The sequence below is a fragment of the Osmerus mordax genome, chromosome 2 (genome assembly GCF_038355195.1).
Source record: "Osmerus mordax isolate fOsmMor3 chromosome 2, fOsmMor3.pri, whole genome shotgun sequence".
In the NCBI taxonomy this organism is placed as follows: Eukaryota; Metazoa; Chordata; class Actinopteri; order Osmeriformes; family Osmeridae; genus Osmerus; species Osmerus mordax.
In genome coordinates this window covers 19,886,578-19,913,874 of record NC_090051.1, presented here as the reverse complement: position 1 = coordinate 19,913,874, position 27,297 = coordinate 19,886,578, and the positions used below count along the sequence as shown (strand labels likewise).

The window sequence follows — 27,297 nt, the reverse complement described above, 5'->3', positions numbered from 1 at the left end:
AGTGCCATACCGAGAAGGCCAGTGAAACTCGAGGATTGGATTTCCGTTCATGTGGTAAAATTCCCATCATTCGGTTACACCAGTGACATCCAAGGTGTGTTCGTCCAATCACAGCAGCAGCTTGGGGATGTGTATCCAAGAGGAAAGTGCACCGGATGCTGTTGCTATGGTAACGCTGCCTACCGTGAACTTGTAAGAATGAAAGCTTCTTGTAAAGTAATTGAAAAGACTGGCTGACATTTATGGTTTATTACCTAATAGAGGAAAATTGGTTAATCAAAGATTACAATCTGTATAATAAAATTGTACATCATGGTCTATTGCTGAAACCAAAAGCAAGCACTCAGGATTTGGACTAAAGAACTCAGCCTACGTGCTAATGTAGAATACACATGTGCAACGTAAAAAACTGAAACCCAAGCTTGGCATATACTTAAACCTTTATTTGTTTTTTTGTTTTAACATTAGACTTTACACAAATTTGGATTTACCAAAAAACAAAACTACTCTATATAACATAAAAGAGCACGTAAGTATGCACAAATAAAACATTGAAAATTGTCACATAACATAATTAAAACTGAGAAAGGGTACTCTCCCTCTTCCATAGAGCACAGGTCTACAGTACAGCATCACTGATGGAGCCATGTGCTACGGACACAGTAGCCTCAACACAATCCTGCAGTAACATTAGCACAACCATTCACAATGGCACGCGTGCTACTTCTCTCTTCATCAAGCTTTTCTCAGGAAATTGTTAGACTGCGCCTCATACAATTTTGTTTTGGCCACAAATAAAAACTCCTGTAAGAGTGAGAATTAAACAGCGTATTTCACTGATCACACTAATCACAATCCTTATATTTCATGAGCCCAAGCTAACACATACAAACTGAAGCACGAAACATCAAAGGTAAGGCAAAGTTCACACATAAGCTTGTCTGCCCAGTATATCCACTGTCCAGAAAGTGCTCAGGAATCACGTTACCACTGGGTCAGTAAACTGAAACATTCTGACTGTCCTTAACTCTTTTGAATGGGTGGCCTCAAATCTCAAATTAATTGCATCTGTAGATGTATTTACAGTATAATGTAATTATATTTTAACTTGAAATGAAGTCTGACAACTTGAAATGAACAATTATTTTTATAATAGTATTTTCTTGCAAAACGTGTCTTCTGTTAACAGTTGACATAATTTAAGGAAATCCAGTTTGCCATACCCAAGACGAAGTTGTATTATCCGCAATGGGAAAATAATTATATTCTTGGAACAAAGTGCAATTCTAAACAGCTAACAACCATCAAACACAACCTCATGACATCAAACATCCGGTCAGCAGATACAGAAACTGAGCTTTTTGGTGGGAGAAGATAGAAATATTAGATGTCATAAGGGCCCTTATATCTTAACTGTAAAATTAATATAGTGTGATACAAAGGCAATAAGAAACAGAAAGTACATGTTGTATGCAATTTGCCATAGAATAGGAAATGTTCTTTATGGCAATACAATCTTGTGTTAAGAGTGCTCTAGAAAACAAACATAACAAGACATCCTTTACAAAAATACAGAGTTTCCATCATTGCAACTTCAGTTTGACACAGCAACAAATTATGAAATCATACCATACTACAATGAAAAGCAAGTTCAATACTTTTTTTCTTTCTTTTTTTTGGTAAAATGTGACAATAAACCATTTTTTTGAGTTTTTTTTGTGTGCTTTTCTTTAACATAATAAAACCAATTCTATCGCCTCGCTCTTACTGCAGTTTGTTGTCCTGTGTAGATGACAGAGAAACAGCAAGAGAAGGAAGCGTCAAAGGCGTCATACATTTACATTCTAGCCAACACTTCTGCCACTCTGGGAGGCAGAGCGGAGACGTTTCTGACGCCTCCTTCTCTTCAAGCTCCCTGCAGATGACAAGGCAGAGACAAGGTGGAGTTGAGGAAGCCCAGCACTGGTAGCTTTAACACATCTTCCCTTGTACACAGACGGCTTTTAGTAGGCTAGAGTGACAGGACAACCCCCTTTGAGGAACTTCCAGCAGAGCAAAGCTCAGTTTAATAAATTACATTCATTTTTTTAAAATAGAATATAGGTTACAATATTGTTCTAATACTAATGTTAAACAAATAAAACTACTGTATATTCCATATATTTCCATCAAGAGTTGCTTAAAATTAGACTTCTAAAATAAAGGTGATGTTAAAGGATGTAGGTGGTGAGGACAGGGGTGATGGGGCTTCAGTGGATTGTCAGGGAGTGGTGAGGTTCATCAAACAAAACAACATCATTGTGTACAACGTTTTTTTGTGTGTTTTTTTACAGACACACTGCTTTCACGCAATCAAAATGAGACAAAACACAAAGGGCTGTGAACTAAGCATTTGCACGTACAGTACACAAACTTTAAATGTCAGAGACGAGGAAGAATCAAGGGGGTGATGGACAGGTTCATGTTTCAGATTTGTTTTCAGTCTAGTCTTAAATGACAGTTCCTAATTTTTGACAGGTTAAATTCAGAGTGAATTTGGACCTGTGTGAATATGCATATTTTCAACACAGCACAGACCATGTCTCAGTATGAACAAGTTTCATTGCACAGTTTGATAATTATTAGACCACATCTTATTACAAACACTTTACATTATTTTGTGATAATTTCTACCTGAAAGATGTTAGACTGTAAGTTAAATGCAACAAATGTTGGTTTTTGAGAAAGACAAAATGAGACAAATGAATAACTAACACTCAGACACAAACCTTTCTACCATATTACTTCCATTTCCCTAACTGAAAATTATTTATAAGGAACTCAACTTGTCCATCTTACAAAAGAAACAAAGTAATTTTGCAGAGGCATAATCAAATCTGTGACACAATAAATGCAAACTTTCATGGAAGTCCATGACAAGTTACTAAAGCACTAAAACTAACCAAGTGTACAAAAAGTACTAATGCACTGAATCAGCATCACACAAACACTTATTCGCTTCCAGATCTAGTAGGCCCAGGGTTGCTGAGCTGATGGCGGCAGACTATCAGAGTTCTTCATTCTTAGATTCTAATGAGTCATGAGTGAGGTTACAACACTCTCAAACTCAACAAAGCCTTTTCCTGATGCTTGCTATGTACTTTAGGCACTTCTACAATTCAAATAAAACAGGGTTGACAAACTACTTTCCCCACCACCTCAAGATTACCTTGCGAATCACCCCTTTTACCCAGAACCATCTATCTGCCTTTAGTCTAAAGTATTTCCACCCTAACCCTCCTGGGCGGTGGTCCTTGTGGTGTTATTCCCCCCCCAACCCCTCCCTCGCCTGCCAGGTCATCAGACACCTAGTCAGCCTCTCAGCTCCTCTCCAGACCCTGGTGACCTGACGGCACCCACAACACCCGGTCCTGCAGCTGTACAGCAGGAAGCCTGTCTATCCTACACAAACACAGCAGTGTGGGACGTGATTAATAAAAAAAAGACAAGGTGAATTCTGGAGTCCACCGTACGTCCGGCTGTTAATGACACTATTTGGGGCTGCAGTAGGGGAGGACCAGCCCAGGTGGCTGACTGAATGAGTTGTCCCTTGACCAGCCTTCCTGGAGAGGCAAAGGCACGCATGAGGAGAGGGGAGCAGTGATTCTGTTTAAAAGTAGAGTAACAATAGGGGGAAACGCATCCTCTGTGACATTCATATTCTCAAAGAGCAAGAAGGCCTCTTCCTCCAGTCTGAGTCATAAGCCAAGTGCAGGTAGTATGGGGTAAACACATTAGTGCTCTTTCCAATGGTCTGTGTTAAAATGTCAAATCTAGCACTAGATATACACTTTTTTATGTGAGTTTTATGTTGCTCTGTGAGTTCATGTGAATGTTGTGCACTTTTAAGAAACATTAAAAAGGAAAAAAGAAACAATATAATTGTTCAATAACAATTAAATCTTCACAATCCCCAATCGTGTGTATGTATATACGGTACATAAAGTAATCTTGTGACATTTAAATATCTGTAAAGCAGTATTAGTCCTAGGTATATAATTCTGATATATAATTTGTATATTTCACATAGCTCAAGGTTATGTTTACAACATTTCCTCAGTAATCTTCTTGTCAGCATGCAGGTTGCTGTAGTTCTCATGTGGAGCAGATGTAGTATTTACAGAAAGGATGTTTAGAGCCTTTGAGGGCAGCATCTCGACAATTTGTTCTTTTCCTGTTGGTTACTTGAGGATGATCTGTTGCAGGAGTAGAAATTGGGAAAAAAGACATGTCACTTGATGGTGGCATTTTATATTAACAATCTTGATTGCCCTTTGGTCCAACTGCAAATACTAGGATTGCAAAGAGAATCCTCAATCCGTGCTGGCAACATTTGCTAAAGAAATAAAAAAGCATTTGAATAATGGTCGGCAGCAAAACTGTTTAGCGTAATGACAATTTTTAAAAATAAATTGCATATGAGACTGATATTGGAGTTAGGAAGAAGAATGACACCCACCCACGCTCACACCCACGCTCACACCCACACACACACACACCCACACACACTCACACCCACACACACTCTCCTTCTCAGCTGACGAGGAGGAATCAGATCACCTGACCTGACCCCCCCCCCCCCGAAGATGCCTAAGATGGACAACAGAGGGCAGTCACAGCCAAGTCAGAGGAGGAGAAGCCACTGGGCGTGAAATGCGTGCACACACACGATTGCTCGTACACACAAACACACACACACACACATTGTTAGAAGAGTAAGATGTCTGCTCCCTTCTACAGTGCTAGATAAAAGCCATGTAATGATGTTAATTACACCATCTCAAAGAAAGAGCTGAACTATTATGCAAGCCAAACTGTAGGTCCTCATTGGAGGGGGTACTTCAAATTGAATAAAGCAAAGAACAAAAATACATGCAAAAAAACAATTAAGGAATTTATGCAACAAAACAACTACTATTTGCAGATGAGAGATCTCTAAATAAGTGCTGTCTGACCGTATTTTAGTGCAAAGGTATCCTATACACTATGTGCAAAAAAACAAAGCAAATTATTTGCTCGTAGGAAAGGCACAATGATCACACAAAGAAAAAATGTGTCCAGGGACTAAAACGAGCACTTATTTAGAGCTCAAGGATTCATGAGAGAAAGCTTTAAAAGGAGCAAACCTGATTGGCCGGAGCTGTTGCTGCGTAGGGGCTTGTGGCAGGAGTAGTGGCTGCAGAGACAGCAGCAGGCGTAGCGCTGTACATCATGGGGACTTTTCAGGAAGGGAACCATGAAAGCAATGAACAGGTAGGTGGAGCATTATGGTAACCATAGCAACGTTTCTTTTTTTTTGTGCAGGGTGAATACAGTACAACATTAGCAGCAAAGCCATCATTGGGTTAGACCAGCAGATGGCATGCAATCACAGAGCAAAGCAAGATAGCATGGGAGAAATAATAGAGGAGAGCTGATTAAAGGTAGTTTAGGACATTTGACCATTTATAGTTTCCCAAAAAAGATGAATAAAAAATGCATTATGAAACACAACGACTAATCTCTAATAATTTCTTATTTACAGCTGTATATATAGAACATGTTCTGTAAATGAAAAACCAAAAAAATTCAATCAAAAGGGATACAAGTCGTTTTGTGGCCACATAGAAATAAAAATGATGCATAAAATACATGGGAAGGTGATCAAATGTCCTAATCTACAGGATATAGCAAATAACTAGTAAATATCATCAACCAGTTGTGCTTAGATGAAATCTCGTGTTTGGAATTTTGTGTTTCTTCGGGTACAATTATCAGTGAGATGGACAAAGGATGTAAAAAATGTGGAAACATTTGATAAAAATAAGTGAGGCAATGATAAAGTATATACATATTATATGTAGAGCATATAAATAATACCCTGGTACTTAGATCAGCAACAAGGTGCGGTCAGAATAAAAAAAAATAAAAAAAATGTACACATCTAAAAAAAAAAATCTCAAATGGCCTTTTAAATGAGTGTGCTGGACCCTACTGCGTACAAAGGAGCGCTGCCCTTTGACCTAGAGACATGTTTATCCAAGCACACGGCGGAATAACAAGAATGTCTATTAAATCAACAGTCAGAACATTCCATGTTCCCCCGTTCATTAGACATTTGATCAGAAAAAAGAAGCAAGGGACCTACCCATGCTGGAAGCAGGAGTCATGCACAAGACTGAGCCTGTGTGATTATGCAGTGGGAAGTGAACAGAGGTTAATATGGGGGGGAAAAACAGGTTAGCTTCAAACTGTTTTCAGCATGCTTACCACACACACACACACACACACACCTCTGACACACACACATCTGACACACACACACACACCTCTGACACACACACATCTGACACACACACATCTGACACACACACATCTGACACACACACACACACATCTGACACACAGACGCACACACATCTGACACACACACACACAATAAAGAAAAGCAGACGTGAACTCCTCAGTGGAAATCAGGGATAAGACCTGTAGTTAGGTGAGCCGTGGCCATATCCAGGTAAGTGTGTGTGTATAGGGTTCAATGTGAGGTATGGGTAACACTGTTCAGAGTGAGATGCACATGCAGAGGTTGTACATATTCATAGACTGGCCTAAGTCACGAGCACTCAGCTACAACAATAAGACATGAGGCGGGTACTACTGATGCTGCTACCGGAGGCAGCACTGAGACCCTGCTGACTGAAGGAGCTTAGCTGGAGATTTAATGGATCACCTTTATCTACAGTCATCTTACACACCTTCAAAAGTGTCAGACTCTAGAACTCCACACTGATGGATTAAACTCAATATGATTTAAGCTGCCAAAATCTGAGTAGACTGACATACTGTCATAATCCATCTTGACCTAATTCATGCCTCCCTTTGATTGACACCTCAGGCTTTGAAACCTCCCGATGATCACGTTGGCGCTACTGCTGGGACAACAGGCCCCTGATGACGTGGCAGCAACATTAACTGAGCATAATTAGCAGAAATTGTTCACAGCATAAAAAAAACAATATATTCATCACACCTGGTGCATCTGACTGGGAGAAGAGGCGAGCCTGACCAGGATCTAACCCAGCAAAGACACAAGTACTCAAACAAGTAAGATCTCAGGGGGGGACGGGGACGAGACAACTTCTAGCAGGCACAGGTAATTGGGCTAGGGGGGGGCCATGGACCGGAGACAGGGCCTACCTGTGGGAAAGAATGCAGGCTGATGGAGCTGTGCATTGGCCAGAGCCTGCTGGTAGTGCAAAACACTGGGGTTGAAGAGAGAGCTGGCGCCGTTGCTCTTCTCCAGTGCTTGTCTCTTTGGTAGCGGCTGCAGGAGGCCGTGGGGAAACTGAGGAGGACAGAGATCATTTCAACATGACACGGGAACCATGAACATCCACAACTAGCTCACGTCTTACTGTACGATCTCTTTGACAAATAACTAGTTTAAGGTATTTCAATAATCCAAATACATACAGTGTATGCTATTACTACTACAAAATTAAAACAAAGACCTTTTTAATAATGAAGTGAATGTCTACAATATTAATGATACTACATTTAAAACATCTATCAAGTCAATTAAACAGAGGTAACTGATGATGAATGAATCTGTACACATACTAGATGAATCTAAGAGGTTTTAAAACGAAAATGACAAATAAAAATTCTGTGAGTTGCTACAGTACAATTAATAGCTACATGCAAAGCAAAAGGTGAAAGGTCAAAGTACCAGGTCTACAGTTGCCTCGAGGGGTCGCTTCATTGCTTTGGCAGTCGACTGAGTCTTTTAATAGCAGGCAGCGAGCACATGATGGCAGTGGGCCAATGGGATTCAAGCGTATTAACATACAGGTAACAGCAAGCAGAGGTGCGTCATGGGGACAGCATTGCATTGTGGGTAGGTGAGAAGGAAAAAACAAAAACAAAATAATCTGAATGCAGTATACCACATACGAAACAATATGCATGCACAATAAACAAAATAACTGATCCAAGGAAACGAGAACTAACTCCTGCATTAGTACGTCAGCATCAACTACACGTTAGCTTGATCCAATAGGTTTTACTACAATACATTTCAATCTTTCTGGAGTAAGGATATTCACAATATAGATTGATGACTACAATAATACAACATTAGCTGATTGGTAATTAATCATCACTATCAACACGTGTATCCAATTAAGGAGAACAAAGTATAAATATTGAATTTAGGTTACAATTCTACAATCTAAAAATGTACACACAATTACTGGATATAATAACCTTTTAAGAACACCTTACAAGTGATAATCACAGAATGTGGAGCACTGTTTACAATATTATTATTATGATGATTATATTACTAGAATGATCATAAGATTTTTGATTGTGCCTTCTTTTTTTATCGGTTGAGAATTGGGTAAATTATTTTCACAGTTTTGTTTGTGCGAGCCAATTGGTCTCTGTTCATTTAGATCTGGTTAAATCTCTATGGTTACTGGTTGTACAGAATACAGTCATTGTAGATTAAACCTATTTACTCAAATAAGCCGTAAATTTTCAAAAAATGTATTTGTAATTTGGCGGTCATGCAAAAAACAAACAAACAATAAACAAACATAGAATGTAGTAAGTGAACTAATGACGTAAAACACGTATGAAAAAAATATATGACAGGTTTACCAAGTGGTACATAGCGCATTCTAAGGTCATGGTGCATGCATGTTTTCAATTACATTTTTAATGAAAGCATGGACTGAATCCGTTGTTAGAGGTTAGATTGAAGGCCTTCATCTGCATTAGACTATAACTGTCCCATAGTGAGTGAGGTAACAGACAGTTCAGTGACAGTCGCTCACTCTATAACATTGCTAGTTATTAAGGCTTTAGACGTTTCAGACACACCACCAGCAGACAGTAGAATGAAACAAGACAGTAGCTGTGGGAACAAAGTTAGGCTAGGTTTGTTGCAGCTTTACAGCTCGACTTTAAAAAGCGTGGGAAGCAAGGGACTGAGGCCAAAGCAAGCCATTTTTATAAGAATACTGCAACTAGGTTAAAAGCTAGCATGAGTTGCAACATAAAAATGTTTAATAAACAGTATAGACTACTAGGGCATATTGTTGAAAAATGGGGAAAAGTCGTCATTATTTTGACAAATTACTTGTCTACAAATAAAGCAGAGCTCCACATTCTATGATGATTGGTAAACTGACTAACATATGGTTGTCAGACGGGACTAAAATCCATCAAGGCTGATCTGTCACATTTCATCAAAGCGTTAATTGCACAAGTTGTCTAAGATACTATGTTAAAAGTATAAAAGATGTGGTGGGCTTGAGGCCAGGACCTTACCATGGCTGCTGCTGCCTGGGCCGCCACAGCAGTGTGGTTGACCTGGTGCTGGGTAGCTTTGATTTTGGCCTGTAAGTGTGCAGGGGGGTGGAAGTACTTGCACTTCTCCCGGGAGCAGCGGCTCTTGATGTAGTCCATGCACACGGTCACCGTGTTGTCGCTGGTGTCGATCATGGGGCTGTCGCTGGGGTGGGCGAAGCGGCAGTCCGTCTCGCCCCGAGCGCAGTTTCCCCGCTGGAACTCCCGGCACACCTGGGGGGGAGAGAGCGTGGGGAAGAGGGGGGCAGGCGTTACTGGAAGGTTGAGACTTACACACTCAATGAGCGGGGATGCTCTTTTAAAGGTGTTGTTGGAGCCTTTAATGGTAACGCTGCAGTAGGGCCTCAGCCGTCATGGTACGGGCACTACCGGGCGACCCATTCAACAGGTGCTTCAACACTTTCCAGTAGGGGTGTGCCATTCAGTCTTCTAGCGATTCACATCGATTCACAAATGTAAAAAATATATTTTATTTTATATGTTATTTATTTATTTATTTTGTATAAAAATGTGATCAAAAAATCACAAGAAAATCGTGGATCGATTTTTAATCGAATCGTGAGGTACCAAAAGATTCCCACCTCTACTTTCCACTCATCTGGATGGCCTACCTCAAGTTTGTCTGTGCGCAGCATCTTCTGTGAGGACGAGGAAGAGGAGGACGAGGAGCTCTGGACATTGATGGGGGGGCTTCCGGGGATGATGACTGGGGCACTGGGAAGCATGTCCGCGGCAACAAGCCCCATCCCGTGGCTCATGGGGGTCATGTAAGGAGCATAGCTAAGTCCAGGGCTCTGACCAAGTCCTTGGCTCATAGAAAAAGAAGGCTGTGAAAAGCAATGGTGGGCGAGAGTCAGGAAAAAATACTGCAAAGAATTTGGTGTCAAAACGTGAGTGTCAGGTGCTACTTGGAAGTTACTTACGACTGAGTATGAGTAACTTACTACTGGCTGCATGCTGGTTCCTGGGATCATGAACTGCATCTGCTGGGCCAGCATGGCGGCGGCTGTTTTCTGCTGGATGAGGTTGTTCCGTCCGTTAATCTCTAGCTGGGTTTTTAAATGCGAAGGTGGATGAAGGTACTTACAATTTTCTCTAGAACATCGACCCTGTGGTGAGAGAGAAGAAGAATTCAAAACACATTCTTGGGACCCCCCAAAAAAGTAACCTGACCCACTAGGCTGTAATGTTTATGGAGTTCACCACATTCGCTAAGGTTTTACATTCAGATACTCAGAAGGCAGAATTCTTTTTTAATCGAATAGATTAAATTGTACTTTGCAATTATGGAACCGAGGATCAATTTAAACCACTATCATCAGTGCTGCATATAAAATCATGACAGACAAGGTCAATAGAATCCATACACAGTCAAATGAAGAGACAAGGATGTTGTGCATGAAGGCAAGGACACATGAAGGCCGTGTAAGCCCATTTTACATCCATTTAGTCCCCCGTCACACTGGTGAAAAACCTTGGTGAAAGGCCTTACATTTTACATTTTTAGTCATTTAGCAGATGCTCTTATCCAGAGCGACTTACAGTAAGTACAGGGACATTCCCCCCGAGGCAAGTAGGGTGAAGTGCCTTGCCCAAGGACACAACGTCATTCGGCACAGCTGGGAATCGAACTGGCAACCTTCAGATTACTAGCCCGACTCCCTCACCGCTCAGCCACCTGACTCCCTAGCCTTGGTGGTGATGTCAATATGACAAGTCCCCCTTTTGAATGTCCAGTGTGAATGGGTATGAAACAGCTAAAACCACTAAAAACCTTGCTTCAAAGTGATGCAAGACGTTCCATGTTCTATACCACGAGGAGAAAGTAACCCTAATGACATGATTATGACCAGGATCATGTCTCCCTAGAGCTGGTGGATGAGCAGATCATGTTTTTCTGGAGGAGAGAACAAGAGGCTATTATTTCTCAGAAGAGCCAGTCAACTAGGATTGACTGAGGAGGGAAGTAGGCCACATCCTTATTTTAGTCTTATAATAGCACACATGGGAAGTGTACACTATGCTTGGATGTATGAAGCAGAACATTATCTGCACTTTCACTATAACAATCTATCCTTTTTAGAGGTCAGAATGACATCCACGCTACTGGGTCTGCCGTCACGATCACTGGTTCGCTGAGAGCTAGAAACAATATAATGATGACAATCAATGATGTAGCATGATGAGGCTGAGAAATCTCAATCTCCACGTCCCTCCACAGACATTTGGCGAAGCGGCCATGATTACAACGAGCAACTGAAACAGGCTTAGGGGAAAAGCTGAATGGACAGAAATGGGCTGTGAGTTTGCCAACATAGGGGATCTCTCTACACACTGACATCCCCCTCCTCTTTGTTGGGGAACAGTGGGCTCCAAAGTCCATTCACAACAATTCAGATGTCTGCATGATAGCATCCTCACCCGGCTCTGTTTAGTAGATGCGTGGGTCCAGCTCGGAGCTAAAATAGCCAGGCTACTAGGCTAAAGTTTAAGGTTGACTAGTATACCAGCTAATTCTGAAGTACTGTAAAGTCTGCAAAATAATTTGCCTGATAGACACATTTTAATTGCACTGGGGAATCTTTTACCACAAAAAGGGATTAATGTAGTCATCAATCAAACAGCCAATCAATGAGAGATTAGGCTGCTATGCTATGTAGGTGTTTTACATATTCAAATGAAAAACTTGTTTAATAATGCAAGACAACAATTCTGACACACAGATTAGGCCTAGATTTACTGAACTCATCTGAGATTCCCCCAAGAGATTCATATAAATTATTCTCATTCACTGTCCACATGGATTTTATCTTTATCCAAGCATATTCTCGTGGAAAGTTCCAGATATTTAAATGGGGATTGTGGATTAGAGTTGAAGACAACCTGTTGTGTAACTGACCTTATATCAGCTACAGCTAACTAGTCACTCAGGTTACAGAGAAGACATTTAATAATGAAGAATCAGTGGGCTAAAACACAGACTAGCTAGAAATCTATATGTCCTATCAATCTTTTGCTTCCTTTGTGAGCTAGATCTGGAATCTACTTAAATACATCTAGTTGTCATCTCCTATAGGAGACAGAAAACACTTCTTTCCTAATCCTTTACGGAATTTACATGTGACATCAATGCAACTGCCTTCAGCAATTAATGAGACACAGACAAACTATTGATCCAACTCAAAGATCCAACAGATGTTCACTAAACACAAACAGGCAAGTGTGCCCTGGCTGTCATAGTGGGGCCAGCCAATCGTGTGGCCCCCCCATTCATGCCAAATGAGATGGTGCAGCCTTATTATTGGAGCATGCAGAGAATAGAAACACAGCTGTGTTGAGCACAGGATCTCTGTTCACACACACACACTCACACACACACACACACACACACACACGCACACACACACTTCTTGACAAGCTCTTTATTGAGGATACAGCTAAGGCATTATATGCTTTGGACAACTACATAGCTGCATTATAGTCATTGTGATTTGTAGGCTATACGATGGCATAATCTCAATCTATGGCAAGCAACACATGCTAAATTGATTTCCCGATTATACGGTACTTTTCCAGGGCAAAATTAAGCCCAGTATAAGCTGGTCAAACCCAGCAGTTCCCAGCCGTACTCAATGGAGCTTTAACTCTCAAGACACTTTGACCCCAGTTTACATAGCTTGAGTTATCACTCGGTTTGAGGTCAAGCCCACACGTGTCATATCCAATAATACCGCAGCAGATTTTCACTGCCCTCATACTGTCCTCACTAACCACCGACATCCTGAACTCTGAGTCCAGGACAGGAAGGTGGCTGGCAGAACACAACTGGCTCACAATGGCGTCTTATCTCAGCGTGATAAGGGGTCAGGGCAGATGCCAGGTCCAAATTCCAGGCATGGGATGCCAGGGTAAACCGGCAGGGTAAGGCGTCAGAATGGACCACGCTCCCGGCCCACTGGAACGGGGTCTGAGTTGATGTAACGCTCCATTGGGTAAACCCCCAGATGAGGTGTGAATAGTGCTGCGGGATAAAAGGATCATTGTTCGGTCTGTGTTAAATGCCTCATGAGAAGGGCTGTGGTGAGAGGCAGGGAGATGGAGAGAAACAGAAACAGAGAGAGAGAGACAGAGAGAGAGACAGAGAGAGAGAGAGAGAGAGACAGAGAGAGAGAGACAGAGAGAGAGAGAGAGACAGTGAGTTCTGTCCTCTCCAAGTTCTTGACTTGAACAGAGGCTGAGCGTTGTGTTGGAGGTACAGTAAGTTGGTAGAGGATGCATGAATGTTGCAGGCTGTGCCACATCAGCATGGTCTGACGGGGAGCTCCTGCATCACTGTCACACATGCTCCAGTGGCTCGGGATTCTCCTTCCTGTGACACTGTCCTGAAATGTGGTGTCGGGACTTCGAATCAGTAAAGCAGTTTATTGCCGTTCCTGCTCACGCTACCTCTCACACCACACTCATACACACACGTCAATTACTTACTTGTCCCATTCTCCCAGGGGTAATCAAGTAGCCAGTGTGTTTGTCTATGAAAGAATAATCCCACAGATGGGATAAATGAACAACTGCTGACATGTTTAAAAATTAATATGCTAATATTTTTAGCTGAGCTTGAAACCCTTAAGCCTGGACTCATACTGCAGTGGGTGCTAATTCCACAGCACAGGGAAGGGAGAGAGATAATGTGTGTGAGAGAGAAGGAGTGTGTGTGTGTGTGTGTGTGTGTGTGTGTGTGTGTGTGTGTGTGTGTGTGTGTGTGTGTGTGTGTGTGTGTGTGTGTGTGTGTGTGTGTGAGCGAGAGAATGTATGCGAAAAAGAGAACGTGTGTGAGAGCGAAAGAGTGTGAGAAAAAGTGTGTGTGTGTGAGAGAGAGGCCCCCCTCCTTTCCTCCATCAGATGATGTGATCTGCAGTGAGCTCCTGCAGCTAGGCTGCATACTCCCCCACCCAGCCCCCACCCAGCCCTCACACCACCTCACTCAATACGCTACGTCCCCAGCCGAGCCCGCGCCAGGGGGGGATGAGGGGGAGGAGTAGGATGAGGAGGAGGGAGTTAGAGGAGGAGGGAGAGGGAGGAGAGGGATTTAGAGGAGAATGGAGAGGGAGGAGAGGGAGTTAGAGGAGGAGGAGGGAGAGGGAGGAGAGGGAGTTAGAGGAAGAGGGAGGAGAGGGAGTTAGAGGAGGAGGGAGAGGGAGGAGAGGGAGTTAGAGGAAGAGGGAGGAGAGGGAGTTAGAGGAGGAGGGAGAGGGAGGAGAGGGAGTTAGAGGAGGAGGGAGAGGGAGTTAGAGGAGGAGGGAGAGGGAGGAGAGGGAGTTAGAGGAGGAGGGAGAGGGAGGAGAGGGAGTTAGAGGAGGAGGGAGAGGGAGTTAGAGGAGGAGGGAGAAGGATGAGGAGAAGGAGGGGGAGGAGAAGGAGGAGGACAGTGAGCACCACTCCTGCAGTCATCAAGAGAAACCCACACAGGCACATGACCCTGTGTGTAGTGTGCTACAGGCTTGAGGACGAGGTCCAACATGATAATATCGGCAAAAAAAACTACGTCAGTACATCCTGAGCCGTGCGTTTACAGAAAGTACACCATGTATGGTGATTTTACAGCAGAGCATGTGAACTTTGTTTCCGATAATGCATCCATCTTTAACATCAGAAGGGAAATGAAGAAATAAGGCAGTCTCTCATTCGACGCCGGGGGGGGGGGGGGGGGGCTTTGTCCAACCAGAATGAAACTAGATGAGCTTCATGAATCCATACCATACAGGATGACTGGATGAAAAATGGAACAGTAATGAATGTAGAAGATGTTCTGGTGGGCTCCTGAGCCTCAGTGCTGTGCGGGCTCGGAGCAGGAGGGGTGACTCCTCCGAGCTTGGCCCTGGGCACGCTCGTCTGCTGGAGCCTGGTCTCCAGGCGGAGGGAGTGGCTTTCATGTCGCACACAGGAAGCTGGATGAGTGTGGAATGTGAATCACACCTGAAACAACAACAACCATCTGCCTCCACTCGAACGAAGGAGAGGAGAGACAACGGCTAGTAGCTGTGTTGGTGTACCAGCCTTCATCTGCTCCACACTGCAACCCTGTTGCAAGTCCAACGATAGGTAGGTATCAGAGGATATATATGAAAAAATAAAAACAAGATGGCTTTTGCCAGGAATGTGACTAGTTTCAGCTCTGCTAAGCTCGTTACAGATTTTCCAAGACTTAATCGGTATGAAAAAAGCCATGACAGCCACATAAGTTTGAAATTTATTGTCTGGAACGGCCATGATGAAAACATAACGTTGACAATGAAAGAAATTAGTCCACCCAATGAGGAACATGAGGTACCGCACAGAGGTGGCTAATAGTCTGACAGGAAATCATTAAGTCAACACAATACAATACTTTTTATATCTGAACAATGGATGGCCTTTCGTGGCATTTCACATTGCCCTCTGACATATTTTTCAACACATGAAGGGGGGTAATGGAGCTTGCTGGTGCACAGCAACCCTTCTGCTGTAAAAACACAGACAAGACTGCAGTAAGTAAATGGCACAAACATAGGAGTAACATTTCCTCGGCCCTATGGATCAGGGTGACACACAAGAGGCCTCTGATTTGCCGGGCTCGTCAAAAGGAGCCACAAGTAGGTGCAAAAGGAGAGGGGGAACTCTTGGTGGCGAAGCCTACGGTCGACCTTCATAAGAGGGGAGAGTTTGTGTTTGTTTGGCTTCGTTGTCACTTTCACATGACATACCAGCTCCAATCACAGACGTGCTTGTGTTGACATGGAATGTGAGGCACTTGTGTTGGAGTTAAGTTAATCTTCCCAGTCAGACACTGCATGCCCCTGGTTCACCCGCATGGTAGCCATGGCTCTAACCCTGCCTGACCACAACCAATGGCATGACTGGAGAAGATGACCCTTGTTTTGGGAGCAGGAACATATATTTGTGTGTCTCCATTTAGGCTTAGTTAATATAGGGGCTGTAGTAAGTATGGGGCACTCTGAATATGGTGTAGGCAAGCCTACTCTTAAAACGAATCACCATCTTCCTGCAGACTGCACCTTTATTTGATCATAAATGCTCTCCCTGTTTTCAGTTTCCTGAATGCTTATTTAAGCATATCGCATGGTTGGCACAGGTGCATTTGCACAGCAGTAGCATGCAGTGTACCAACAACCATCCTACCGTCTTCAACAATGCTATCTTTCAGGGGAAGAGGTTGCAGATTTCGTAGCACTAAACTCCGCCGATCTAAAATAGGCAAGACAACGTACATGAAACTGAGGGTGTTAAAAGTTCAAACTCGTGAAACAGAGGAGCCTCTTTTTGCGATGTACTGTATCTGGTAACAGCGGCACCATCATAAATCTTGGGTAGCAGAGCAGTCGCATAGCAAATAAATGAGACTAATCCCAGTATAACAGCATGAGCTGGTCACCCCACCCACACACTGAATGTTAAACACCATGCCACTGACAAGACGGGCCTAAAGCCTGGGGAACGGCACAAACACAAAGGAAACAATTCATACTGTATTTCATCCTGCGCTCTGGATGCAGGTTGAAGGGATTTTGAATGTTTCTGAGGCTAGTGCAGGAGTTCTCTTTGTGGCATGACATAAGCTTTCTGGCTTTTGTTCCCCACGCAGAATAAACATTTTTTCACGCTCTCCCCAACTGGGGGGAAAAAAAGAGAGTAATTCTCCTTGTCAGTTTGTTTAGCCTGACTGCGAAATGAACTCCTCTCAAGCCAAAATGTGACGAGATGGGAATTCTTCACTTAGGCCTACTCACACGCTGAGCAATGCCGACAGCCATTATCTGCACGTACTATGGGATAGATGTCCCATTAATATTCCTGCTCTTAGGGAATCTCTCTGGGTGTCAGCTGAGGGCTCCAGAACCCTCCCAGGGACATCACACAGTCGGTCACATGGCCTACAGACGGCATCTGCTCATTATAGGAAGAGCTCGTAATGAGAAACACAATGGACAATAAAACTGTGGGTGCGGTGCCATGTTGCTACGGCTGATCTTCTTGTTTCTTGCTTTTGCAGTTAATGTGGTGGTTAATGTGGTGTTTTGCGTACAGTTTTACACAAAATGTAATCAAGACAATTGAACAGCCTAACACGTATCGATAGACACATTTTCTGCTGGGTTTACATTTCAGCAAATTGGGATTTACGGTACACATCAACAATAACATTGGGTGAAATCATACTATTTTGCCCAGAAACACAGCTTAGGAAGTGTTTTGGGGTATATTCAATGCAGGGGCTTGCTTCTAGGCACTGCCAGCTCTGCTCCTCTCTCCATGCAGTGTCTTTAGTAGCTTCCTTTGACCCAGCTTCCACATTCTCCCAGGAGAGCATCCCCAGGAAGAAGCTCGTCTCAGCCACATCATGACTGACAGCCAGCCAGCCAGCTCCCAGCCTGCCCGGCTAGGAGCCCTGGGACCAAGAGATCCTCAGAGCCCCGGCCTGTTTCTAAGGAGGAAGCTGGTAGGTCGGGGAGGGAGAGGGATGCTTTCTCAGGCTGATGTTGCAGCCTGAAGGGTGAGTCAAATGGAGTCAGATGGCTGAGCGGTGAGGGAGTCGGGTCTAGTAATCTGAAGGTTGCCAGTTCGATTCCCTGCTGTGTCAATTGACGCTGTGTCCTTGGGCAAGGCACTTCACCCTACTTGCCTCAGGGGGAATGTCCCTGTACTTACTGTAAGTCGCTCTGGATAAGAGCGTCTGCTAAATGACTAAATGTCAAACCCCACAGGCACAGGAGGAAAGAGTATGCTAAGCTAACTGGAGTGCGCTAACACCCGTGAGCTTGTATCGGCCAGACGCTCTTTGTCAATTGGCGGGCAGTCATGAGATAGTAGTTACTGTCATGCATGAGCTACTGGGCTAAGTGGGATCACATGGACTATATCAAGCAGGCTGAAGCATGTCAGGAGAATGGCTGATTAAGAAGAGAAACCTGTGACATCCAAGAAGTTATCCCTTAAGATTCTTTCTGAAGTTCTTCCAAGTCATGCCAGTGAAAATAACCAAAAAAGTACCTTCTAGAATAGGCTTCTAGTTTCACATTAAAAAGAGAACCAATAAATTCCACATGTTTATATCAGCGTCCAGTTCTAACTACCTGTTCTCAACTAAACAAAGTGCATGCTGTATGATTTACATACAGAACACATTCAAATTCCGGAGTGGGAAACCGCTGACCCGCTACACAGAAGTCAGTAACAGATAGCCTTGCAGTCCAAGAACTCGTCTTCAACAACAAGCTATTCAGCAGGAAGAGTCATGACATCATCACATGACTGTGGCATTTAGTTGGTTTTCAAGGCCAATCCTGCCCCATCCCCCTTCTCCCGGCTAACAGCTGCGTCTCTCTTCACTCTGCTTCTCCGAAGGAGTCATGTCGTCAGGCGCAAGGTGGCAAAACCACGCTGACTCAAGTCAGCCCCATCTAATCTTGATCATGAATCATAATGTCTCTTGAGCTCTAACAAGAAAATCAATCAAATATATCCACTGAAGAAATTACGTTTGATCAATTTGTCTAGTACCTCATAGTTCCGGACCATGGGAAACACTGAACTAGACAGTAATGTGTGCTAAGCCAACATTATAGGCTGCTTCACATACTGTTATGGCTGTCCTTAGAATCAATTAAAATACACTGTAAGATAGGATAATGGGCTATAGGGCTACAATCTCCTTAACAGAGAAACTGCGACATAAAAATTCGAACAATATTCTGTGAATTGTGTTGTGTGTGGGTGAGCTGAGCCTAGGAGCATTTTAATCCTGTTTGCTGAGGGCATTATTGTTATCCACCACAATGCTTCAAAACAAAACAATAAATACAGGCCTTTTTGGAGCAAATATAAAAATATAAAATAGCCAGTGTGCCCCCCCCCCCCCCCTCCCCCAGTCATGAACAGTCACTTCCTCCGCCTACACTTCGGTCTAAATGCAGAAGCACGCTAGTCGGCTTGTGTTGAAGAACCATGCATGTATTTGAACGAAGCTTCCCTCAGGTACTACCGTCTCTCCAGCCCGCTAGTAGGCTGACTCAGTCTCGCTGGGCCCTGGAACTCATGAGAGCCATGTTAGGTAGACAGAAGCCTGGAAGGACAGGCTGCTCAATGCCTCCACTGTTCTGAGGGAGCAAGATCAACAGTGTATGACTCTCTAAGATTAATGACTGGGACGCTATTCAGGCCTGAAATGTCTTCGTTATCCATCCAGAGAAATACAAGGAAATCGAGAAACCTGCAACACAATCTTCATCTCCATTAATGGTTCGGGGTGAAAAGTCAATGGGCAAAATCAAAGGCAGGCCAAAGGATTTTATTCTTTCTCAAATACACAACACCCAGCTGAGAAGGCACTTGGGCAGAATGGGTTCTTTGTGGTGAGTTCCTGTTGCTGCTTGTTACAGCACCAGTCCTGACCGCTAGGCCACGGACCAGGCCTCTTGGCCGGGCGGGCTGTGTTTAAACCGAGCAGTGAAGAGATAAGGAGGATGAGATAATTCAACATGAGAATAATCCGTGGGGAGGGGCAGGGGCAGGGCTGTGCTGCGCTGGCAGTGAGAGCTTCTGTGTGGATTAACCCTGTCACAGCCACAGCCCCAGACAGGGTAAGACAGGGCAGGGCCACCGAGGTGAAAGGCGGAACGCTTTCACAGTAATCCCAATCCCAGCCCCAGCTAGTAGAAGACTACAGCCTTAAATCCATACAACCAAAAGAGCATTGTGGATTTTTGCTGTGGATGGAGTCCACTCTCACTCTGAGATGCTTTTATGCTGAATTACACCAAATTATTATATGGGATCATCTCTGTCTGTCTGGAAAAAGCGCCACCACATAGCACACATGATTGAAATCATCTCAGAAAAACCTGCCTTTTTTTCTAGCATACCGAGGCAAACAGATCATGAATCTATCAGAAAATATGGTCCATAACATTCCTTACCTTTAGCGAGTCGAAGCAGGCTATAACTCTTCCATTTTCGACCTGGCAGCTCTTTGGTGGGTGTGCAAATTTGCATTCCTCATCACTCCGTGAGCAAGTTCCTCTCTGAAACTGACGACACACTTCCAATGTCAGCCATTTTGTGTCTCTAATCGAAGACATATTTAAAGCCATGTCCAAACCCTTGTGGTATTTCAAAACTGGTTGACTGTATTTCAGAGTTTCACCACGCCTTGCCAGAGGTTTTGAACTTTTGAGTCTGCTTGATTTGTGAGTTTGAGAAGTTCTCAAATCATGAAGTCATCAGATGATCCCCCACAGTGTCAGCCAGGCGGAGATAATTGATCAGCTAGAAATCAGGCATCAATCAGTTTACACCAACAGCAGACCACTGGCAAGGGAAACAGCCTTGCTATGTGGTACATTCAAGTGGCTTTTCCTCCACTGACAGAACCCATAAATAAGATGTCTGGGCAATAGAGTTCCTTGATAGAATATCAATGCAGACTGGTTACTATTGACTTTGCCAACTTCTAGTAATTTGTCAGTGTTGTCCTTGCTGGCAGATCTTCACGTCTCCACAGTAAATCTCTCCTTTTGGATCCCTTGCTTGTTGTGCAAAAGTCAACAGGAGACCGAGGAGTTGCTGCAGAGTTGTCCCCTGATGCTGCGCAGGCCTGGTCTTAAGGGGACTGGGCCTGGGCCGTGCACATGTGGACCGCAGAGAAGGTTCCAGGCGGGGACGTCGTCTGAAAGGCACTTTCTGTTGATGAGCTGAAAAGTGGGAAAAAGAGGGAGAAAGTATTGTGTTTTAGAACAGCTGTACTTCTTTACAGGAGCTCAATACCCTTATCTGCAACGACTTAGCCTTTTTAGTAAACAAGTAAACCAGCTGAATGAAAAGCAGCTGAACAGTGAGAGCTGCTGGAATTACTTACAGTAAGGCAAGAAGGCCAAAACACCTTCACACTTATGGAAAATTGATATGTTAGGATCAGCTCTATACACAAACTGATAATACATGTGGGACCAGTGGGTCATCCACCGACAAAACATGAAAGAAAACAATAGGAACCAAAAATGTTGGACATTTGGAATAATTGCGAACATCTGTAAATATTTAGGCCTGGATGTAAACTCACGGATAAGACATAAAGGAGTCGTCAACAGAGATAAAAGTAAAGAACCAGTTGGTGACACAGTTGATATCATTAGATAGCCTAATCTGAGCCATCAGTTCTAGTCTTTCATCATGTTCTTAATGTGGCTTCAATCATCTCAGTGCAGCATGGCAACAGTGGCTAAAACTAGCTATTCGACTTTGACCAATCAAATTTGACTAGTGATGGGGGTCTCGTAAACCAATTTATTCTGGCTTCATGAGGATCACAGTGATGAATGCGGTGGCATAAGACAATGTGGATCCTAAATACCCTCCATTACGCCTACATTTTAACTAATAGGCAGACATACCCATCTCTTTTAATGTGACAATCATGCCAATCATCCAAATAATCACCCCCTCTCTGGCAGGACCTAGCCTAATTTCCTCCTCTCCCAGGAGAACATCAGCTACTACAAACGACTACGATGTTTCAAATGTGACCTTTTGCAATTAGGCCAGGCTGGTGCGATTCATTTGGGACCATCTGAAAGCTTCTCCAATTTAGGGAAAGTGAAAACAATAACCTAGTTAATGAAATCCAATTATCAGGATCTAGGTTATAGATGGGAGTTTCCCCATCAGGCTAGGTAGGAGATATCACTTAGGCTCCTGCACCATATTATTACATCCATCAATAACACTAGGAGAACAGCAGTCACCATATTCATAATGCAAACAAAACAGCTTGCTGTGTAAGAATAAACTGCAGGGTATAGACACTTTATCCGGTAGTTAGCTTAGCCTCTTAAACATGATTCATTTTGGAAAGGCTTGACTACATGTGGCTCTGGGATAATGTTGATGAGGTATGACAGCTGGAAGCCAGGTAGGGAGGTGTCTCTAACACCCCTGTGACCTCTCCAGATTAGTTCAGTTCCCTCGAACACCAGTCAGAGGTTCCAGAGCACAATACTGTACCAATGTCGAACAATACTGTAGTTCCTGAACCACCCTAGGTCCTCTGGGGGAAACAATGTCATCGCCCGGCATTGGCCTGTGTCTAAATCGACAGGCCAGTCATCAACAGGTTCACACCACAGTTTGGCACTAATCAGAGTGACATATTTGACTGATTAATGTCTCCGACCTTGAAGCCTATTCAGCCCACGGTTTATGAAATTTTAATTCCATGCTCTCTAGGCTCGGCAGCACTAGCCTAGCCTATATTTATCACCCCAGACAGCCTTTGAGGCAGGCACGTCCAATAAGACAAAATTATAAATATGCTTGTGGAGAGTGGAAGCAGCTGGGATGCAGGGGACCTCAGAGACAGTCCAAACACACATCAGACCCCAGAGTCAAAACCTTGCTATCACGCAGATATCTGTTGTGGTGACATGTGACAGTTAAGGACAGGGGTCCATATTGGCCTGATGTTAGCAAGGTAGGCTATGTGGATAAACAACACAAAAAGAATCAAATACCAGAATAAATTGAAGCGTTGTCCCCCAAGAAAATCTCTACTTCTTTTTTCAAATGTAGGTTTCCTTTTAAAATTAAGGTTGAAGTAGATACATTTAATTGACAAAATAAATTCAATAAATGGTCTTTAATGTTTCTTGATAGGAAGAAAGTAGGGCAGGCTATCACACACTTACAGAAATGGGGATCATTCAATCCTACAGTACATCTTATTCTCCATGGACATAATGCATGTAAATGGGCTAATTGTGATATATCCACCCATTTCTCTCTGTGTAAAAATATATGTGTATCTATAGATGTACAGCATAGGTATGTTACAGTTTGGAGTCTACAAAAAAACAAAATAGGTAGACCAGGTCCATTATTCTGTAGTTTATTCACAGTCGACTCAATAGTTTGTCTTTTAACTGAATGTGGAGCATCACTGTGGTAAGGTTGTCAGAGAATCAGAGCTTCTGACTTTGGCTGCTTATGTTGAACATTTCTCTACATGGTTCACCTTCTGCTACTTGACCGATCATGTATGGGCCTTTGACATTAATAGGCTAGCATACTAATATGATTTGATCTTTCGGAATCACACGGCGCAGGTGAAAAATACCTTCCAATAGACAGCCATTAGGGACTGATCATGAAACAATAGACACATATATTATGCTGAGCGCTATTAATAGGCATTAGCCTACTAGTTTGCAGAAGGTTACGCCTAGGCTATTACTGGTATGACACCCTAGCTTGCAGCAGCAATGCAGTCAGCTATTTACTGAGTCAGCAGGCATGCGTGTTTCATATATCTACTACTGTGGCCTTAGCTATTAGGCAAACTGAACTGGGGTGACCTTAATTACTCTCATGTTACTGAGAGTGCACAGCTCTACAAGATAATCAGCCAATCTACAGCCGCCTGGCTTCCAGGGAGCCCAAAACCAATCCATAAGGGATGATAATTCTTATATTAAGCCTCCTTTCACTTATTTAGACTAAAACAAAGTTAATCGACTTAAAAGTTGTATCTCGTGAAATGATGTTAGCGCAGTAAAAGTGCAGTTTGTGAACTTTCCCGGTTTGTCGCCCTCTGCCAGATATTTTCCCCACAGCGTTGTTATGGTTGGTCATGATGACGACAAGGTAACACCTGGTGCCTCAGAGAATAAATCATTGTGTGTTGACCCTCGGTCCGCCGGAGCTCCGGGTACGAGAAAAACACTCCTCCGAAGCTTGTGCAAACACACACTAGGGAGGGAGTCAGACATGGGACAGACAGACCGGGTAAGTGCTGAAACGCCACAGGAAGTTGCAGAGCAGGCATAAAGGGAGTACCTTGTTCTTTCCTGGCAGGATGAGTGAGGTAAACTCTCCATACTGGCCACATTAGCACATTAGACAAGAACCAGCCAACCAGTGGAAAGCAAATAAGAGTTAGCGGTAACTGTACACGTAGAGTTATCATAGGGAGTGGGCTAGATTTTATCAACACACAAGTCAAGTCTCCTATCTCTCTCTCTCAGTCTCACCGCATGGTATGCAGCATAATGCAGCAAATTCCTTCAGGGAGCAAGTCAGGAAACACAGCAAGGAAACAAGCCTTACCTCACGCAGTTATGAATCACTTTTGGCTAACCTCTTCCACAGAGTCTAGGTTAGTAATCAGACTTTTCCAAATGACTTTCTGTCTTGATAATCACCATGTGCGTAGTTGTCATTCCCTTTGATATTCTGTTTTCTCAGAGACCATGCCTAGACAATTTATTTTCTTTCCACGACAGTAGAGGAAAAAGAATGTCTGCTTAACTCTGGCTGAAACATTTCCAGCCACCCCCTTCCTGCCGGCCCCTCCGCCTCCAGGAAGGCCCTCCCAGAAAGCTCTGGCCAATGGCAAATCAGAAACACATTTGCAGCATACAAACTGGCTGTGCAGGCCAGACTGACAGCCTAGCAAAATCAAATCTGTACTTACGTTGAGAAAGTTAACTGAAATCTGCCTGCTTCACATATTCTTAATGGACTCCTTTTATCAATATCATTACAAACGTCCTCTATTATTACTATAGCCTATTACTGTAATTACTCTTCCAAAAATTGTAAGCCTGCAGAACATGAAGCAAAAAACAAACACTGGCATTTATTACAGCATAGAATAACCAGGACATTTAGGGTTACCGTAACATACAATAAGACCACACATTTCACAACATTGCTTCAACATTGCTAGATTAAAATCAATCATGGTATCAAGGGCAAACCTTTTCTCAATGTTAAATATGAATCTTCATAATCTGGTTTAGAAGAAAGTTACAACGTTAGCCGACACTTTGCATCGATGTTATCCAAGGCTGAAGACTGCATGAACACTTTCGATAAATATATGACCTTGTCTGGCTGTTCCATCCCCTATCAATAACATGATTATTAACGGTGGTGTCTAGCTACTACGACATTAATACGACATACATGGCAATGTCCAGCTGGGTTGATCACTATCAAATGTCAAAAAAAATATAAGTAGCTTAATGTGTAAGGAAAGGATTTACGTCAAGTCAAGAACAAGTGAAGTCTAAAAATTCAACATCTAGTCTGGCTAGCATGTACACTACTTTTTAAATGTTTTAGCTAGACTAAGAAAGTCATTTCAGAGACGGTTTCTGGTCATGTACGACTTCCTCGCTAGTACTAGCTACAGTAGCTAGTAGCGACGACTGGCTAGATGGGTTGCTAGGTATATCCCTGTTCTAGTTGCTTCTCGTGCTAGCTAGCTTACATTAGTGCAGCTAGCATTACTTTGGTGGACGTCCCGACCCATATCTCAGTAGCTAGTTGACACGTGATTTCTGTGCTAAATATTCAAAGAATGATCTAACAATTAGAAGCGTCCTAAGACGGTTTATATCTTTATGCCACGTCAAATTCGCTAGCTATTGCTAGCTAGCTAGTTAAGTCGCTCACACAGCATTTTCACCTGCTTACCTTGGCTTTACCTCATCGTTATGAAGAATCTCTCTCCAGACTCCAGCGCCAGCCTACCATTCGCGCAGACAGTGCAGACTTCAGCGCCACCGAATTGGGAGAAAAAACAAGAAAGCTAAGGAGTGAAGCCGAAATAATTATATTCAATAACACATTGGGTTCTCACTTTATACATGAAACTATGTTTTAGACGAGTATATCCGAGTGTCAGGTTCTTTTTCGACACTTTGTTGCACAGATTGGAGCAACAAGCATTTGACAGCTCCCTGTACGACAGCCAGCAGATTTATTGAAAGGGTAACTACAATGTCTATCAGTGTGCGTACAAAAATCTGAAGACAACGTTTGTCGAAGGAAATATAACTCATATATGAATATCTCTGAGAGACTTTATGTTAGTTGTAAAATGTGCGCTATTTTGGTAAACGGAAGATTATAAACAAATGGAAATCTACACAGATCACCCCATGAATGCACATGGTACGTTCCAAACGAATGTCAGGTGGCTCCAGAAGGGCAAGGGTTTGCTTGTTACCAAGGGAACAGCAGTGAAACCGTGAGGGAAATTATAGTTTTTCAAATTTTTTATAGTCCTACATTCAGTTTATATTTGATTTGCTTGGCATTCGATATATATGAGTTTCCACTCACTATATGAGTATAATTATTAGATTATTATTAACAGCACCAAAAATCTCAAACTAGGTATACCTTAAATTGCCATATGAATTTGACTTTAACAATAGAAATAGCATATATTTAATAACCAGATAGATAATGGACATTTTTATGTTAATATTTGTTAATAACATGTATTAGTACTGAATGTAACATGTTTTTTTTCCACAACCGAATGTATATAGCCCCAGGGGTTGTACTTGTATTTTCGAATATTTCAAGGTTCACTCCCACAAAGAAAAATGTTGCAGTTAGGAGATAACACATAACTCATCCTGTAAAACGGGAGATTGTATGATCAGCAGTCTCTGAATACCTTTAAACACTGAACATGACATTATATTTAGTAAATGGATGTGCCTTGTAATTATTTACCCCTTTCCTCCACCTCCAAATTCCAAACTATTACTTATTCCTGTCATTTTACAGAGTGCCAGATATGGGATTACGGAGGTATTTATGGAGACAAACACATTCTTTCCATTAAATTGAAAGCGGTATGTGTGGAATGATGAGCCGTTATTGTTATAGGCATCAGAAAAAGGATGAGCAGACTGGAATGCCAGACTGCTGGACTGGGTTGGGGAAAGCCTGCTGACCAAGCTTCACTTATCTGTCCACACCAGGGCAACCTCCCACGCGCACCATGCAGGGGTAGTAGGGTAGAGGAGCAGAAGGCCTCAGTGACAGATGACAGCA

The 27,297-nt window shown here is 43.0% G+C and overlaps 1 protein-coding gene across 11 annotated transcripts; it reads right to left on the bottom strand.

Annotated features, from left to right (window-relative positions):
* Positions 1-428: 428 nt before the first annotated feature.
* Positions 429-26,183, bottom strand: LOC136966090 (muscleblind-like protein 2a). Of its 11 annotated transcripts, none has more exons than XM_067260476.1 (10): positions 25,921-26,183; positions 20,367-21,140; positions 10,320-10,505; positions 10,008-10,223; positions 9,358-9,609; positions 7,751-7,804; positions 7,219-7,366; positions 6,167-6,202; positions 5,166-5,257; positions 429-4,235 (listed from the first exon to the last, which is right to left on the bottom strand). In XM_067260476.1, exons 2-10 carry the CDS (start codon positions 20,538-20,540, stop codon positions 4,221-4,223), a joined length of 1,173 nt encoding a protein of 390 aa, XP_067116577.1. In that variant the 5' UTR covers positions 20,541-21,140; positions 25,921-26,183; the 3' UTR covers positions 429-4,220. The 11 variants fall into 11 exon arrangements, with proteins under 11 accessions (XP_067116577.1, XP_067116568.1, XP_067116585.1 ...); XM_067260467.1 differs by lacking the exon at positions 25,921-26,183 and adding an exon at positions 24,547-24,705; XM_067260484.1 differs by lacking the exon at positions 25,921-26,183 and adding an exon at positions 24,547-24,705 and having other exon boundaries at positions 10,341-10,505.
* Between the last annotated feature and the right edge of the window lie 1,114 nt (positions 26,184-27,297).

Bases quoted from the DNA above. Each gene is read 5' to 3' on its own strand.
- LOC136966090 (XM_067260476.1), bottom strand. From the start codon at position 20,540: ATGGCTTTAAATATGTCTTCGATTAGAGACACAAAATGGCTGACATTG. The intron at 10,224-10,319 runs GTAAGTAACTTC...TGCTTTTCACAG, and splicing joins TAAGTTACTCATACTCAGTC to CCTTCTTTTTCTATGAGCCA. The intron at 7,367-7,750 runs GTACTTTGACCT...TGTCCTCCTCAG, and splicing joins TCGAGGCAACTGTAGACCTG to TTTCCCCACGGCCTCCTGCA.